Source organism: Suricata suricatta, chromosome 9 (genome assembly GCF_006229205.1).
Source record: "Suricata suricatta isolate VVHF042 chromosome 9, meerkat_22Aug2017_6uvM2_HiC, whole genome shotgun sequence".
NCBI classification, from domain to species: Eukaryota; Metazoa; Chordata; class Mammalia; order Carnivora; family Herpestidae; genus Suricata; species Suricata suricatta.
The window spans coordinates 35,245,023-35,259,885 of NC_043708.1; the positions used below are offsets into that span (position 1 = coordinate 35,245,023).

The 14,863-nt window shown below is 40.7% G+C and overlaps 1 protein-coding gene across 1 annotated transcript in view; it reads right to left on the reverse strand.

Moving 5' to 3' along the window:
• The window catches only part of SYNE2 (spectrin repeat containing nuclear envelope protein 2), a 231,749-nt gene that overhangs the window by 51,124 nt on the left and 165,762 nt on the right, over nucleotides 1-14,863 (reverse strand). Inside the window, exons 78-86 of the mRNA XM_029952525.1 lie at nucleotides 14,272-14,402; nucleotides 11,969-12,173; nucleotides 10,283-10,462; nucleotides 9,466-9,594; nucleotides 7,393-7,547; nucleotides 7,135-7,279; nucleotides 6,097-6,191; nucleotides 4,397-4,631; nucleotides 777-971 (exon numbers count right to left, since the gene is read on the reverse strand). Coding sequence (XP_029808385.1) covers nucleotides 777-971; nucleotides 4,397-4,631; nucleotides 6,097-6,191; nucleotides 7,135-7,279; nucleotides 7,393-7,547; nucleotides 9,466-9,594; nucleotides 10,283-10,462; nucleotides 11,969-12,173; nucleotides 14,272-14,402 — 1,470 coding nt within the window. The remainder of the gene's footprint in view (nucleotides 1-776; nucleotides 972-4,396; nucleotides 4,632-6,096; nucleotides 6,192-7,134; nucleotides 7,280-7,392; nucleotides 7,548-9,465; nucleotides 9,595-10,282; nucleotides 10,463-11,968; nucleotides 12,174-14,271; nucleotides 14,403-14,863) is intronic.

Below are 14,863 nucleotides of genomic sequence, written 5' to 3' on the forward strand. Positions count from 1 at the left end.
ACTCTGTCTCTCCCTTAAAAATAAACAAACATTAAAAAAAGAAAACCCCCAAACAAACCATCTCTGATAAGCTTGGTTATATGGTGTTGGTACACACACAATAGATTAGGAAGTGGGCTGTAAGGATAGGTATGCTCAGAGAAACAAAAATTAAACATAGGCCACTTTAAATACTCTTTAGAGAAGAATATAAAAGAAAAAAATAAAAAAATACAAAAAGTATTCAGACAGCACAGTTGTATAGGGCCATAGGTTCAAAGCAGCTCAGAGCCTTAAGAATACTTTGGTATATTTTAGCATAACAAAATAATAATTCTTTCCTAATAATGACTCAGAATAAAACATTTTGATTCTTAAAAATATAATCATAAATTATCTGCAAAATTCTTATATGCACTTATACAGAAAAGTGCATTCTCTGATGACAAAGGAAGAAGTATCATTGGGTTTATTTTCATGTACCATACCCAAGGTCAGACCATAGGTAGAACATTAGCTTTATGTATAGAACTTGCATGAACCATGAACAAATTTCCTGTTTTGTAAAAGTGAGTATGATATAGAACCTCAAGTATTTATATATTTAACATTGAACTTTTTCAATATTGTATTATTATTTTACATTAAGTAACTAACTAGCATGCTTAGTAGGACTCAAAGTCCCTTGGAAAACTTACAGTATTGTGATTTCCTAAAATCATCTCCATTTTTGCACAGCAAACAAAAATTCTATGGACTGGATTTGAAGATCATGAAAAGCAAATTGGTGAGTTTACCTCTATATTGCTCTGCAACTGGTTAATCATTTCTCCTACTTGGAGCTTTGTGTCCTTCCAGTTGTCGTGGAGTTGACTGATTTTCTTGTCAATCAACTCTTTTGTTTCCAGGTTTGCTGTGTTCAGTAACTTTTCCCCAGCTTCCAAGGTTAGTTCATAGGTGGTGTGCTGTCTCTGAAAATGAATTTCTTTACTCTAAAAAGCCAAAAACACAAAAAAGTGATTTCCTTAAACTTCTGATACTATCAAACTGCAGTTGTATGTATTTGCAAACATTTCTTTCAGAGCTTTTCCTAATAATAAATGTTAAATTATATATAAGTTAGAATGTATGCACGCACACACACACACTCACATCTAAGGCTATTTTTTACACTACTCCACACTACCCCAAGTACTGTGTTCTTAAAATAATTTCCAATGGTTGTTAAGAGAAAACATTCTTAGTGTAATGATCAGAAACATAAATAAAAAATATGCTTCAAAGTATAAGAGCCTCCAAGATAAATGGATCTAAGAGTATAAGAAAATGATTGGCATATTAGACTTGAAATTAAGAGCAAATATCCATTACGATCATGGTGGAAGAGTCAGCTTATTCTTAACCCAAGAGAGTAAAATGTGCACATTGTGCTAAACAGATGTAAAAAGAGAGAATAAAAAAGGCAAAATACAAAAATGTACACTTAAACTTATTATGGGCACTTAAACATATGCACCAATATAGGCTCTAAAGGGCCAACTATACGACATTCCATTTGAGTATCATGAAGGCTCTTTTGTTTTTTTAAGAGAGATTGAAAGTGGGGGAGCAGGGCAGAGGGAGAGACAGAGAGAAAAAATCTTAAGCAGGCTCATACTCAGCACGGAGCCCTCCCACAGGGCTGGATCCCCCTGACTGTGGGATCATGACCTGAGCCGAAATCAAGAGTTGGATGCTCAACGAACAGAGCCTCCTAGGCCCCTCCACGCTCTTCTTTAAAGGGGCTGAAATTACCTATTTACACTATAAAAATGAAGTAAGAACTTTTAAATTGACTCATACTCCCAAAAGCATTTGGGTTCAGGATTTCTAAATAGGATTTCCTTCATCTTCAAATTTCTCAAGGGAGATATAATGTAGGCAATTTCTAGAATGGGAACGGATGTTTAAAAAAAATCAACAGGTTACTGATTAACAAAGGTAGTTCTGAGAATACCTGATATAACCCAGTATAAGGCAGGAAAGCAGACTGTCCTCTCAGGAACAGGCAAGTAAGAGGGACCACAACGCGGGGAGTGGCCAGCACATCACACTCGTCTTTCCAATGTATGGCCAAAGAGACAGACATCTATTAGTCATTTTAAGCTTCTCTAAAGACCTTCTTCTCCAATTTTCCCTGACTTGGTCAACAGCACACCACCCACCAGGATGCTTACGCCAGGATTAATCAAGTCTAGAGTCGTCTTGATTTAGATTTTTATTTACTTGCCACATCCAAACCATAAGGAAGTCTTGTAAACTCTATTACAAACTTTTTTAATCTTCACTATGACCACCCTTTTCTTATCCACCATAACAACTATCCAAGACTACAGAAATGGCCTTTTAACAGGGTATAGGAGACTGTATTTTTCACAAAATGCCCACAATATTCCTAGTTCTACATGCTCTTCCAGAACCTTGCCATCCCTCCCCATCAAGCAGTGGTGTCTCTGTCCCCTTCTGTGAATCCCGTGTAAGCACGTGTGGTAGCCTTGATTAACAGAGGATGATAGAAGTGACGTATGAGGCTTCTGAGGGTAGGTCTAGAAGGCCGTACAGCTTCTCCCTGGATCTCTCTTTCTTGGGACCTGCACCTTTGTGCCACTGAGCTGCCTTGTAAAAAGTGTGGCTACCAGAAGCCTCCATGTGAAGAGACCACAGAGAATGATGCTGTCTGAGTCTTTCCAGGGTAAGTGCTAGACATGAAAGTGAGCGAGCCTCCCCCCACCGCCACGTGACTGGAACTTCCTGAGAGACCCTAAGTAAGAACCACCTAACTGAGCCCGGTCAGCCCGGAGAACTGTGAGAGCTAATAATCAATGACTGTTGTTATGCAACAAGATATAAGCAATGTGGTGGGATTCCTTCCTCTCCTTTGGCTCCCCTATTATCTGTCCTCTCCCAGAGCAGCTGAAGGAGCTTTAAAGAAGACAAATTGTAACAGGGCGCCTGGGCGGCTCAATAGTATAAGCATCTAACTCTTGATCTCAGCTCAGGTTTTGAGCTCAGGGTCATGAGTTCAATCCTTGCATTGGGCTCCGTGCTGGGTGTGGAGACTGCATTAAAAACAACACAAAAACAACACAAATGGTATCATGCTGCTCCTCTTCCAACTGACGCTCTTCAAAGGCTTCCAATTACAGCAGGACTATAATCTGGCTACCACATCTCACCTACACAGGGCTCCTCCCACTTGCCTCTCAAATTCACTCCCTTCCACGCCTGCCTTCCTGGTTATAGTCCACTCACACCTGCCTTTTTTCTGTTTCTCTGCTTCGTGAAGTTTCCTCCCAACTTGTGGACTTTGGGTAAGACATTCCTTCTGGCTGAAAAGTTCTTTCCCCAGATGTTTGCACGGCTGGCTGCTTCTCATCATTCAGGCTCCTGTTTAAACGTCATGTCCCCAGAGGCCACTCAACTGAAAGTAGCCTCCAGCCCTTTATGACTCGTCCTGTTTTGTCTGCATATGCCTATTGCAATCCGATATTTTGTTTATTGCTTGATTTGTCTGACTTTCCCCACCAATCAGACCAATTAGTATTTCCTTGTTTATTAATTTGTCTGACTATCTCCCTGAGAGCAAGGCTCTTCCCTTTGTCCATACCACATGCCCAGTATTTAAAACAGTGACTGGCACAGAGCAGATCTTCAGTTGGTATCTGATGACTGGATAAATGAATGAAATGAGTACAGGATTTCAAAAGGGTGGTGTTTCATTTAGCTGTGTCTCTACAGTGAAGAGTGATTCTGTAGCTAAATGGAACATATTTTGGGGACTGCCAACTAATCACTCTAAACCTATGCTCATTAAGCAACTCTCTGAAAAGTCGGCTGCTGAAGAGCACACTTATCTTGATGAGTATTGAGCAATATGTGGAATTGTTGAGTCACTATACTGTACACCGAAACTAACATAACACTGCCTGTTAACTACACTGGAATTAAAATAGAAAAAAAAAAGGAGCTAAAACTTGGTTGCCTAAATGACTTTGCCCTTCAAGAGTAAGCAAGAGTTCCACCGTAAATTATGACACTGGTGGTCAAGTTATTCATCAGTCAGTGCCTTAAGAGCTTGGGTGGAAGGAGTCCGTACTTGTGGAAGGACTCAGGCTTGCCCCACTCTACCCACCCATCTCCATGCCATCCCTGCTCCCACAGCCCAAGAGAGCCTCACTGTTTCTGGATGAATGGATAAGATGGGCTTTCTGACACCACAAGGCTGGAGAGAGTCACGGTGACCCTGTCTAGCTGGTCTTCCCAGTACAGAGAGCACACTCGAATCACAATATATTAAAAAACAAAACTTGACGTGAGTGCACATCCTGCAAATAACGACCACACTGCAGTCCTCACACCACTACTGTGTAGGCGCTACCTTCAGCTCATGGATCAGCCTTCTAGTCTGGTGGAGGCTGTGGCAATCCTGGCTCTTCGCTGCAGACAGCAGGTGGCCGGTGTTGGTGAGGAAGCGGAGCAGGTCCTCTGTGGAGGTGGTGAAGTACCGCCATTGTCCCACCAGCCCATCCACGTGGCTCTTCCTCTGCCGGACGCTCTGGGCGGCACTCTGCCACTGTTCCTTCAGTTTCGTGAACTTTGAGACAAATTCCAGTCTTGGGAAAAATAAATGGTTAGAGAATCTTGTCACCGACATATAGAAAAAAATAGCTACCAACGTATCATAGAAATTCAGATTTCCTGTTTATGTGCCTAATTGTCAGGAAAAAAAACCTTTTTTCAAATCTGAGTACCATTCAACTTAAAAGATGTTGGGAAATTTAAGGTTGGGGCAGAGGCAGTGAGTGATTGGCAAAAGGCGTTTAGCAGGAGATATTTGCATGTGATCTGGTATTTTGCCAGCATGGACACTTGCATCCTTTAGATAAACGTAAGTCATTTTAACTTACATTATTCCACATGCTGTATGGAAAACTGAATATTGGACCGATGGGTAATGATGAGTAGGTACCATGTGACATTCTCGGTAACTTGCACACTGTGCTTTACAAAATTTCAGCAACAAGGAAAATGCTTTTTGCAAACTACTCAACGAAGTTCTTTTCTGGATAAATAATACTCATCACATGAGAAGTAAGGCCTTTTATTTATTATAGGAAAGTTGTGATTTGTTGCACGGATCAACTCTCGTTTATCATCCTGGAATGAGGCTGAATTTAGAACTTCGGAGCTAGGAAGAAATGGACTTTGTATTTCTTAGATATGCTCAAAGAAAATTTAGGTATATGAGTGCTGAGGGGTAGGAAAAGCAATACCTATCAGGATGCTTAGAGAAGCATTTAAGAGGCCAGGCCAATTCAGGACTCTGTCATGAGTACCAGCTGTGTGAGCAGGCTCATGTCACCAGGCTGGCATCAGGGGCTCTGCTCAGCCTGGCTGGCACTGCCCAGCGACACCACCATGTACGTGGCATAGAGAGAAATCCCTTCATTCACAACCATGTGCTGTAGCCACCTGCTGGGAATAGCAGCACTTTAAGAATTATTATTATTATTTATTTATTTTTAGAGGGGCAGAGGGAGAAGGAGAGAATCTTAAGCCAGCTCCACATCCAGCAGGGAGCCTAACATGGGGCTCAATCTCACGACTGTGAGATCATGACCTAAGCCAAAACCAAGAGTTGTATGCTTAACCCACTGAGCACCCAGGCACCCCCAAACTATTTTTTAAGTAGCACAATTTCATGAGGCTGAATAAAGAGAGTAAAACACTACAGAAGAATCCTTTGCAGTAAAACCTTAGTTAACTCTTCACTTGGCGAGGGAGTATTCGCAAAGCACTAATGTTTGCTAATGCCACCCTCCTATCATACACAAAAGCATGATTGACATTTCTATGGCCACATAGCATGTCCCTACCCTAATAAACAGTCAGAAGATTGGCCTCATGATATCTACCAACTGACATGACTGTGGGTTATGCACTTGACTGAAGTGGTCGATTTTCATGGGTGGGAGGCCAGTTTTAACTGTGTTACCTTCCACACACAGATAGACCACACACCCACACACCCACACCCACACCCACCCACCCACCCATCATAGGCCCCAGATAGCTTACCTCTTCTCTATTTCTATTGTATCCAAGAGTTCTAGGGACTGAGTAACATAGGAATCAGCCACGGTCTGGTTTATAGACACTTCAGCTTCTAACATCTGCATAGGAGTTAAAACAGAAAATACCGGCCAGTAGATCCTTGTTTATGAACCTGGAGCTTATATTTCCTATTAAAATATAAGCTCTAACAGAGGACACGGGAGATGATTAATTTTCAAATCATTTGAGCCTAATTGTGAAAATACTCAACCATCACGTCACCATCACCTATGAATATAATCTCAGAAGCAAACAGGCCTAGTAACAAGGACATCTAAAGCCCATTTATTGGACGTTTACTATCTGTGAGGTACTGGGTAAAATATACATTGTTTCACTTATTCCTCCACCTTCAGACTTCAGTACTATTACCATACCCACTTAAGGAAACTAAGGCGGAAATGAGGTTTGGTAATTTAATCAAGATTGTTCAAGGTTTTTTTTTTTTTGGTTCAATTAACTTCATTTTCATTGGAGGACCTTAATGTAACAAAGAAGACTTAAATCAGTTACATTAAAAATTACAATGACCTAATCAGGCACACTTTGAAAATGCAGCCTCTGCCTATAACTTTCAAGAGTACTTCTGAATGTACATCAGCGTAAGCATGGGGAATAACCTTGGTCAAATTATTAAGGCTGCAATTATAATTATATTGGGCATTTCAATATTTTAGAGAATTATTCAGTGACTATGCAAAGATGAGTTGAAGTATTTTAGCCTGCTCTTGCTATATTTGCATTCTGTGGAAGCAAAGTTGTGCTAGAAGTTTTCCCCTACTGCAGAAAGTCTAGTTCTGTCATTAATAAAATAGAGCGCTAAAACAAAATGTTGACATTTATGAAATGTGTGAGAATTTTACAAATAATCAACTGGCAAATCTGATTAAAGACCTATATTTAGTTTTTAGGGACTGATAGACTTAATTAGAATGCAATGAGTATCCCTCCCCGACTCCTGCCCCAGGGCGAGGGTACAAATCAGTGAGAGCACAGGTTTACCTCGTATGTTTTCTGCTGTTCCAGGAGAGCTGGGAGGCTGTCAGCCATGGTCACCTTGAGCGTCTCTTCTATCTTCTCCAGAAGCTGGACCCATTTTTCACAGCAATAAAGAAACTTTTCATTCAATCCAGTTGCCTGAAGCTCACTACAAAGGTTTATAAACAGACAAAACAGAACCATAAAACAACAACATTACTGAGCTCAAGTCAATAATTTTAGCTTCACCGAAACAGAACGACAGAGGTGCAATGCTCTGACCTGCAGCGTTCCAGGGCTGTGGCTGTGGCCCGAATCCACTGTCGGTTCATATTCTGTAACGTCTTTATGGCTATGTCACTAAGCGGGAGCTTGAGGCTTACTTCATTCAGATGTTCAACATCAGGTGATTGGGCTGTCAGTGTCAGCACATGGTTCTATTAAAAAAGATATTAAATTCAGGTTTCTGGAGGATAATAAGGTATCTTGATGATGAAAAGGACACAGAGATCCTGGAGACCACCCTTATCTCAAAAATGAGGGAAAACTGGGACCTAAGTAAGTAGATGACTCGCCCACAATCAAACAGCCAGTTAGTACGAGAGTTGGACCTAAACCCTGGTCTCCCATTCCTGCGGCTTTTCTAGAACAAGTGCACACATGGTCAGCACAGAAATGGCCCAGGAAATAGAAAATGATCTCAGATTTTGCCTTTAAGGAAGACGGAAATGAGAAAGGAGTTTTGTCTTTTTTTTTTTTTTGAAAGGGCCCATTTTGGACTGCAAAAGTCCCACGTATCTTGCCAACAACTTGACCTTCAACAGATGATGCAGTTTACCTACAAAGCCAATGAAAATTCAGTCCTTAAAATAACTCTAGCAAAGCACGATACATAAACATCCATATTTTGAAAGAACATGAAATCATGTGAAAGAAACCTCATGAAAATTTTATTTTTAAAATATTCCAGGGACAGCATCTAGGTCAATGGTATTTTAAGCAAACATCCTTGACAATATCCATGTTATTGCTATAGAACTCTGCCATTGTAATCTAGGTCAGGGTCAGCAAACTTTTTCTGTAAAGGGCTAGATCATGAATAATTTAGCTTTTATGGGCCATATGATCTCTGCGACAATTATTCACCTCTGCCCCAGCAGCATGAAAGTTTCCATAGATAATAAATGGAAGGGCAGGCTCCTGGTGGCTCAGTCAGTTAAGCGTCCTCATGGTTCGTGGGTTCGAGCCCTGCATGGGGCTCTGTGCTGAGAGCTTAGAGCCTGGAACCTGTCTTCAGATTCTGTGTCTCCCTCTCTCTCTCTGACCCTCCTATGCTCACGCTCTCTCTCTCTCTCAAAAATAAATAAAATATTTAAAAAAATGGAAGGGCATGACTGGGTGCCAATAACACTTTATGCAAACTGGTGTAAGATGGGATTTGGATAGTGTGCTGACTCTTGATCAATTTTACAAATATGAGTCCTGAGGAGTCTGTAGGTTCCAGAACTCTTTAATTCTTCCATTCATTTTTGTTACTGATACTATACTTACTAAGGTAATTAAGAAAAAATACAAAATGTAATAGGATATTGCATTTTTGATCTTCAGCTAACCAGAAAAATTCAATTAATCACAACAGCCAATGCCTAGATTATTCTAGTTCACTGAAGCTAATTAGTAAAGATGTCAAAAACTTTAAATCTCCTAAATTTACTGTGGCATATTACTAAAATAGAGCTCTATGTTGTCATACTTTTCTAGGCCTTAGGGAAAATAAGGCAAGAATGAACAGCATGTAAATGACCATGCTCCAGGGGTGCCTGGGTGGCTCAGTCAGTTAAACATCCACCTCGTTGGCTCAGGTTGTGATTTCATAGCTTATGGATTCAAGCTCCTCATCAGGCTCTGCACTGGGAATGTGGAGCTGGCCTGAGATTCTCTCTCTCTCTCCCTCTCTCTTGGCCCCTGCTCGCTTGCATGCTCTCTCTCTCAAAAGTAAATTTTTTTAAGTTTATGTATTTTTGAGAGAGAGACACACACAGAGTGTGAGCAGGGGAGGGACAGAGAGAGAGAGGGAGACACAGAAGCAGAAGCAGGCTTCAGGCTCTGAGCGAGCTGTCAGCACAGAGCCTCACATGGGGCTCAAAGCCACAAACTGCGAGATCATGACCTGAGCTGAAATTGGCCGCTTAACTGACTGAGCCACCCAGGTGCCTCCCACCTTTTTTTTAAATGAGCATCCTCCAGCCTCAAGAGTGAAGACATGAACAGATTCTGTAACTCAATAGTTATTAGCTTATTTTTTTTATCCTATGGTGAGTCTAAGCCCTAAGGAAACACAAACATTGGCAATACCAGGAATAAGTCAGGATTTCCCTCTTTTTCTTGATGGCAGAGTTTATCCAAATGCTCTTCTTCATGCGTAATGAGACCTTTTAAAGATTCCAACCGTTCCCCAAAATCCTTGAACTGTGAAAGAACAAACTAGAACAAGAGAAATTTTCATTAGAAATAATTTTCATGTGCATATATAACAAAATTAAGCACAGTCTTGGAAGCTGATGAAAGCTCAAGGGGTTTTCAACCCCTAGCAGCTCATTATTATCTTAACTATTCAGAAGACTCCTTGTTTTACCCTGTGCCTCTGGCAAAGCACTGAGCCTTTAGGGATGGATGGATCGCCTGCTGGAGGAGGCAGATAGAGGAGGGTTAGTGAGTACTCCGTTCCCAGAGTCTTGCTATTGATACGGAGGTGGGACACTGGCGCTCCCTGGCCTCTAGGCAGTCTTTTGACAGCTCATGCACTAAAGGCTTTTCAAAAAATGAATCAAGAATACAACAAATGGCTATGGTTTAAGCAGCTACATCTAGGACTCAAGTATCCCACTTGAAGATCCAAATAACTATGAGATCCGAACAGTGTAAGGAATAGAACATTTCACTTCTTAAACTAACATGTTCAATGAAGATGAGATGTTTGCTTAAGATCTGTCCATTGCTCATGTAGTTGGACAATCACATCAGGGAGTCTTTATATTCAGGGCATCTCGATTGTGTGGTTTCCCTGAGCAGTCCATAAAGTACTAATAACTATTCCTTCATCAGCTATAAGGGATTGATGGTAGCTTGCAAAAGTCCAAGTCTATGACTTGAATGGAAAAAGGACATGAACCTCAAATTCGTTAGCTTTCACAAGCAGCATCTTTTCCAAGTAAGAAGCCCTCTGGAGAAAATGCTGCTGTGTGGAGAGGGGCACGTGGGTACTAGACTCCTTGAGCTGTGGAAGACGATCCAGGAGAGTGGAATTCTGGAGAAAGGCTTCTTTTGTCTTCTGTACATCATCCTGCAGTTCCTGGAGAAGAAATAGTGCTCAGAAAATATTTCCTCCTCCTATCACAACATAAATTACCATCCCTGGGACTCCATCAACATCTAGGAGAATCTCTGCCCTAAATTTTGTAGGCATGGCTTTTTGTTATTGTTTATTTCAAAGAACTGAAAAAGCTAAGCTTTTGTTATATGACACATCACTGGTGCTCTTCTGAAACAGGTCAGTTCCGACCTAAATTGACAACTAATCAACAGAGTTGGGGCTTCCAGTGTACAGACACTGAAGATCACACCTGGGTGGTGTCCTAGGTTTTATGTTTCTAATCACCAAACACTATAGGGATCTGCTTTAGGGCCATTTTAAGAATCAAAGCAACTCTGTCCATTGTCTAAGACTTTATGACATAAATGGATTCATTTGCAGAGGCCATAGAATCTCATTAATCAAGCTGATTTTAGGGCGACTCTATAAATGTTGTGTATGCGAGATTTGTTTAAACAATAAATCAGGTACAGGTCGATCAGAAATACAGATCACATTTGTTGCACTGACTACATTAATATTTTTTTATTTGACCTTTGGATTCAGAGTATAGCACAATGTATCTGGTCACCCAGTTTATTTATTTATTAAAAAAACCCTTTTTATTTTTTTTATTTTTTTTAATATTTTTTTTTCAATATTTTATTGTCAAGTTGTTTTCCATACAACACCCAGTGCTCTTCCCCATAAGTGCCCTCCTCCATCACCACCACCTCTTTTCCCCCCTCCCCCTTCCCCTTAAAAAAACCCTTTTTAAATGTTTTATTTAGTTTTGAGAGAGAAAAAGAGACAGTGTCAGTAGGGAAGGGTCAGAGAGAGAAGGAGACACAGAATCTGAAGACAGGCTCCAGGCTCTGAGCTAGCTGTAGGCACAGAGCATGATGCAGGGCTCGAACTCACAAACTGCAAGATCATGACCTGAGCCGAAGGCGGACGCTCAACCAACTGAGCCACCCAGGTGCCCCTGGTCACCCAGTTTAAAATTAGAGAGTATTCACTTTCCGGGCACTCATTATAATAGGGCAAGATTACAGAGGAAATTATACAATTCTTAAATATAGTCTAAAAATCATTATACCTATAGAAAAGCCATATTATCATGGCACAAGTCCATAATTATTTCTAAAACAAGGGATTCAGCATTATTATTCTTAGATGATCACACTCAGTTGAGCTACTTTTGCCTTTATTGGAAACCTTGCAGGACGTTTTTGCTTTAGAGATCTACCTGCTAAAATGAAAGGGGAACCTTGGAATGAGGTACCCTTGACCCTGTTGAGCTACTTGTTGCCTACACTTCGCTTCTGAACCACCACTTGTCCCTCCCAAGCCTGCACATCAGAGGCACATTCATGTCCTACATGGCCTGCGCATGCACCTGTCCTGACCCACTTCTTTGTCCCTGTGGTTTGTCTAGTCCCTGGGTCACAGCCCTCTCTGTTGGGCTGTCTTGGCCTTGGTTTTCCCAGTGGGCCTTGCAACCACCTTTACATCCTGCAGGGCTGAGGTCAGGATCTCTGACAGATTGTTTCCAGACATGTTGACGTTTTCGAGCTGTTGGTACTTGGCTTCCTGCTGCTCCAGCCTTGCTGCGGCTTCAGTGTGAGCGCTGTTATGGGCCTTCCAAAGCTGGAGCAGACTCTGGGCCTTCTGCAACTGCTCTGCAATGTCTTGGTTCACCTGGGTCCACCTGTCAGAACAACACGAACCAAAGGACCCTCAGACCGTCCTTCCCTTTGCAGCAAAAGCACAATGCACACATTCTACCCATAAGTCAGGAGCACAGGGGTTGTTAGGAAGACACAAATGCCTTTTCTACGTTAATGTATCACCATTATATAAACAAAAACAGAAGTCCAAGTTATGATGTTTAATTGACTTTATAATTCTCAACAAAATTTACCAAATTTGTGGTTGGCAAGATCTATTGTATTATGAATGTCTGTTAGGAAAAGGTAGAGATATTGCACATCTGGTGAAAATTTTTCCACATGGGAGGGGCTCCTGGCATATGGGGGGGGTGTCTTTAAATGGCCCTATTTAAGTTGAGTTTATGTCAAATTTATTTTCTAATGATAAAAGCAATATGTTCCTTATATAACAACGGAAATAAGGAAATTGTTTTTATTCCATATACAGACTGTAGTGCCTTTCTTTTCCATGTGACTTAAAAATTTCCCCGTTATTAATAAAAAAATAAGTCTAATTTTATTTTTTAAGTGAGTCTAATTTTAAATGGCTATACACAATACTTTTTAATGGTCTGTTTTTTAATTCAGATTCAAGTTTAGTATGGATATTTAAATAATTTTTAATTTTTGCTTTCATATCTAATGCTCGATACAACTTTGTTCAAAAGACCTTTTTCCACATTTCAAGATATTGGTTTTAAACTAGATTTCTGAGGGATTTAACTTGGTCAAAGAATAAGAACATGTAAACATTTTTAAGGTTATGAGTGTGTGTGTGTATGTATGTGTATATATATATATAGATAGATACATATATATATATTCAAACTAGCTTTCTGCAAGCACTGTAATATTTACATTTTCACCTGAAACACATAAGAATGTTTGTTTCATGATATCCTTAACCCTGTTAAATAGCTGGAAAAGGTGAAAAATGGCACAGTCGCTTTATTTTTATGCATTTCAAAAATCTTATCAGAACAATGTTTTTCCTAAAAAAATATTTTTCCCAATTATAAATATAAAACAAAATCCCACAAAACACATATGTTTAAATCTATCTATCCCTATATCTGTATCTACATTATCTACCTACCTTCCTACCTACCTACTTGTCTACCTGTCTATAAAGAGAAGGTAAAAAAAAAAAAAACCTACCTGACATCTCATTAATCTATAGATAACTATTAGCATTTTGATGCTATCTACATCAACCTTTTCAACAAGTCTTCTGATAGACTCTTGTGGCAACAATGGAACGTGTATGTGTAGCAATGACGACTGAATCTCTTTAATAGCAAACTGTTCTGCCATGTTTTGAGGGGTTCGGGATACATAAGTGGCATCAGATACATGTCTATGCACTCCTTACTCTCCCTACTTCCCTTCTTCCAATAAGGACTGGATCATGAGCTGAGGATGCCCCTCTAGGGTATACAAATGTGGTGTCCCTTGTTCCCAACTCTTGTTCAAAGTGGATTTACCAGAGAGGCTGAATTGCATGGAGGAAGGGTGGAGGACGCTAGCTTAATCTCCTCGTTGCTGGCTTAAAAATCAAATCATCTTTAGGCTGAATTTCATATCCCATTCAGCAAAATAAAAGCCTTGCAATTAACCAGGGCCACACTTCTTAGAAGGAGAGTTCTACCATAAGCCGTTTATCAAAGCATTCGTTCCAACCTCACAAATCATGTCCCCTCAAGAGGAGTAACAACATCCGCTTTCTTCCATCTTATGTTTCCAGCGAAACACATTGTCCTTCTGACTACCCTGTGGTCTGTCTCAGCCTGGGATTTTGGTATCCCGGAGGAGCGCACTGGGCAGTTGGTCTATATCCTCTGAAAGTGGCTACCCTGGCTACAAGGCAAGGAAGAGCCATCTTACATAAACGAGTTGTTTCAAAGCAAAAGAAGCACAGTAACAAAACCAGATTATCTCAGATGACTAAGCTTTACAAAGCTGATGTCACCTCAGAGTTCCAGTGGGGCAATCGGTTTGCACACAGTACTTGTACAAGGCTGATGTCACTTCATTCACATGTCATGGAGATAAAGAAATCGATCTGCTCTGTTACTACATCTGTATCTGAAAGCATACCTGGCCTGACTTTCTTGGCATTTCTCTTCCATTATTTCAGCAACTGAGGGGCAGCAATCTTTGAGTTTTTGAATCACCTCCTGCAGTTTCTCCCAACGTGCTTCACTGCTCTCAGCTTCATCTTGAAGAGACTGAGGACAGAGAAGGAAGGTTCACTTCAGAAGGGCCCGGCCACATCCAAGGGAGGCAGCCGCTTTTCAACACGTCTGCTACATCACAATAATATTAATACTCAAGGCTTAATAGGATGGGGAAAATTACTAGAAATGTGAAGAGGAAGACAACTGAGCAGGCTTGCTTTCATTTGAGGCTACGACATTAAAAAGTATGCTAACACAGGGCGCCGGGGTGGCTCAGTCAGTTAAGTATCCAACCCTTGATTTCAGCTCAGGTCATGAGCTCATGGTTTGTGAGTTTGAGTCCCCACATCAGGCTCTGCACTGATAGCATGGAGCCTGCTTGGGATTCGCCGTCTCCCCTCTCTCTGCCTCTACCCCAACTCATGCTCTCTCTCTCTCCAAAGAAATAAATAAACTTCAAAAAAAAAAAGCATGCTAATGCCCCCAAAATGCCAAACTTTGAAACTGAAATA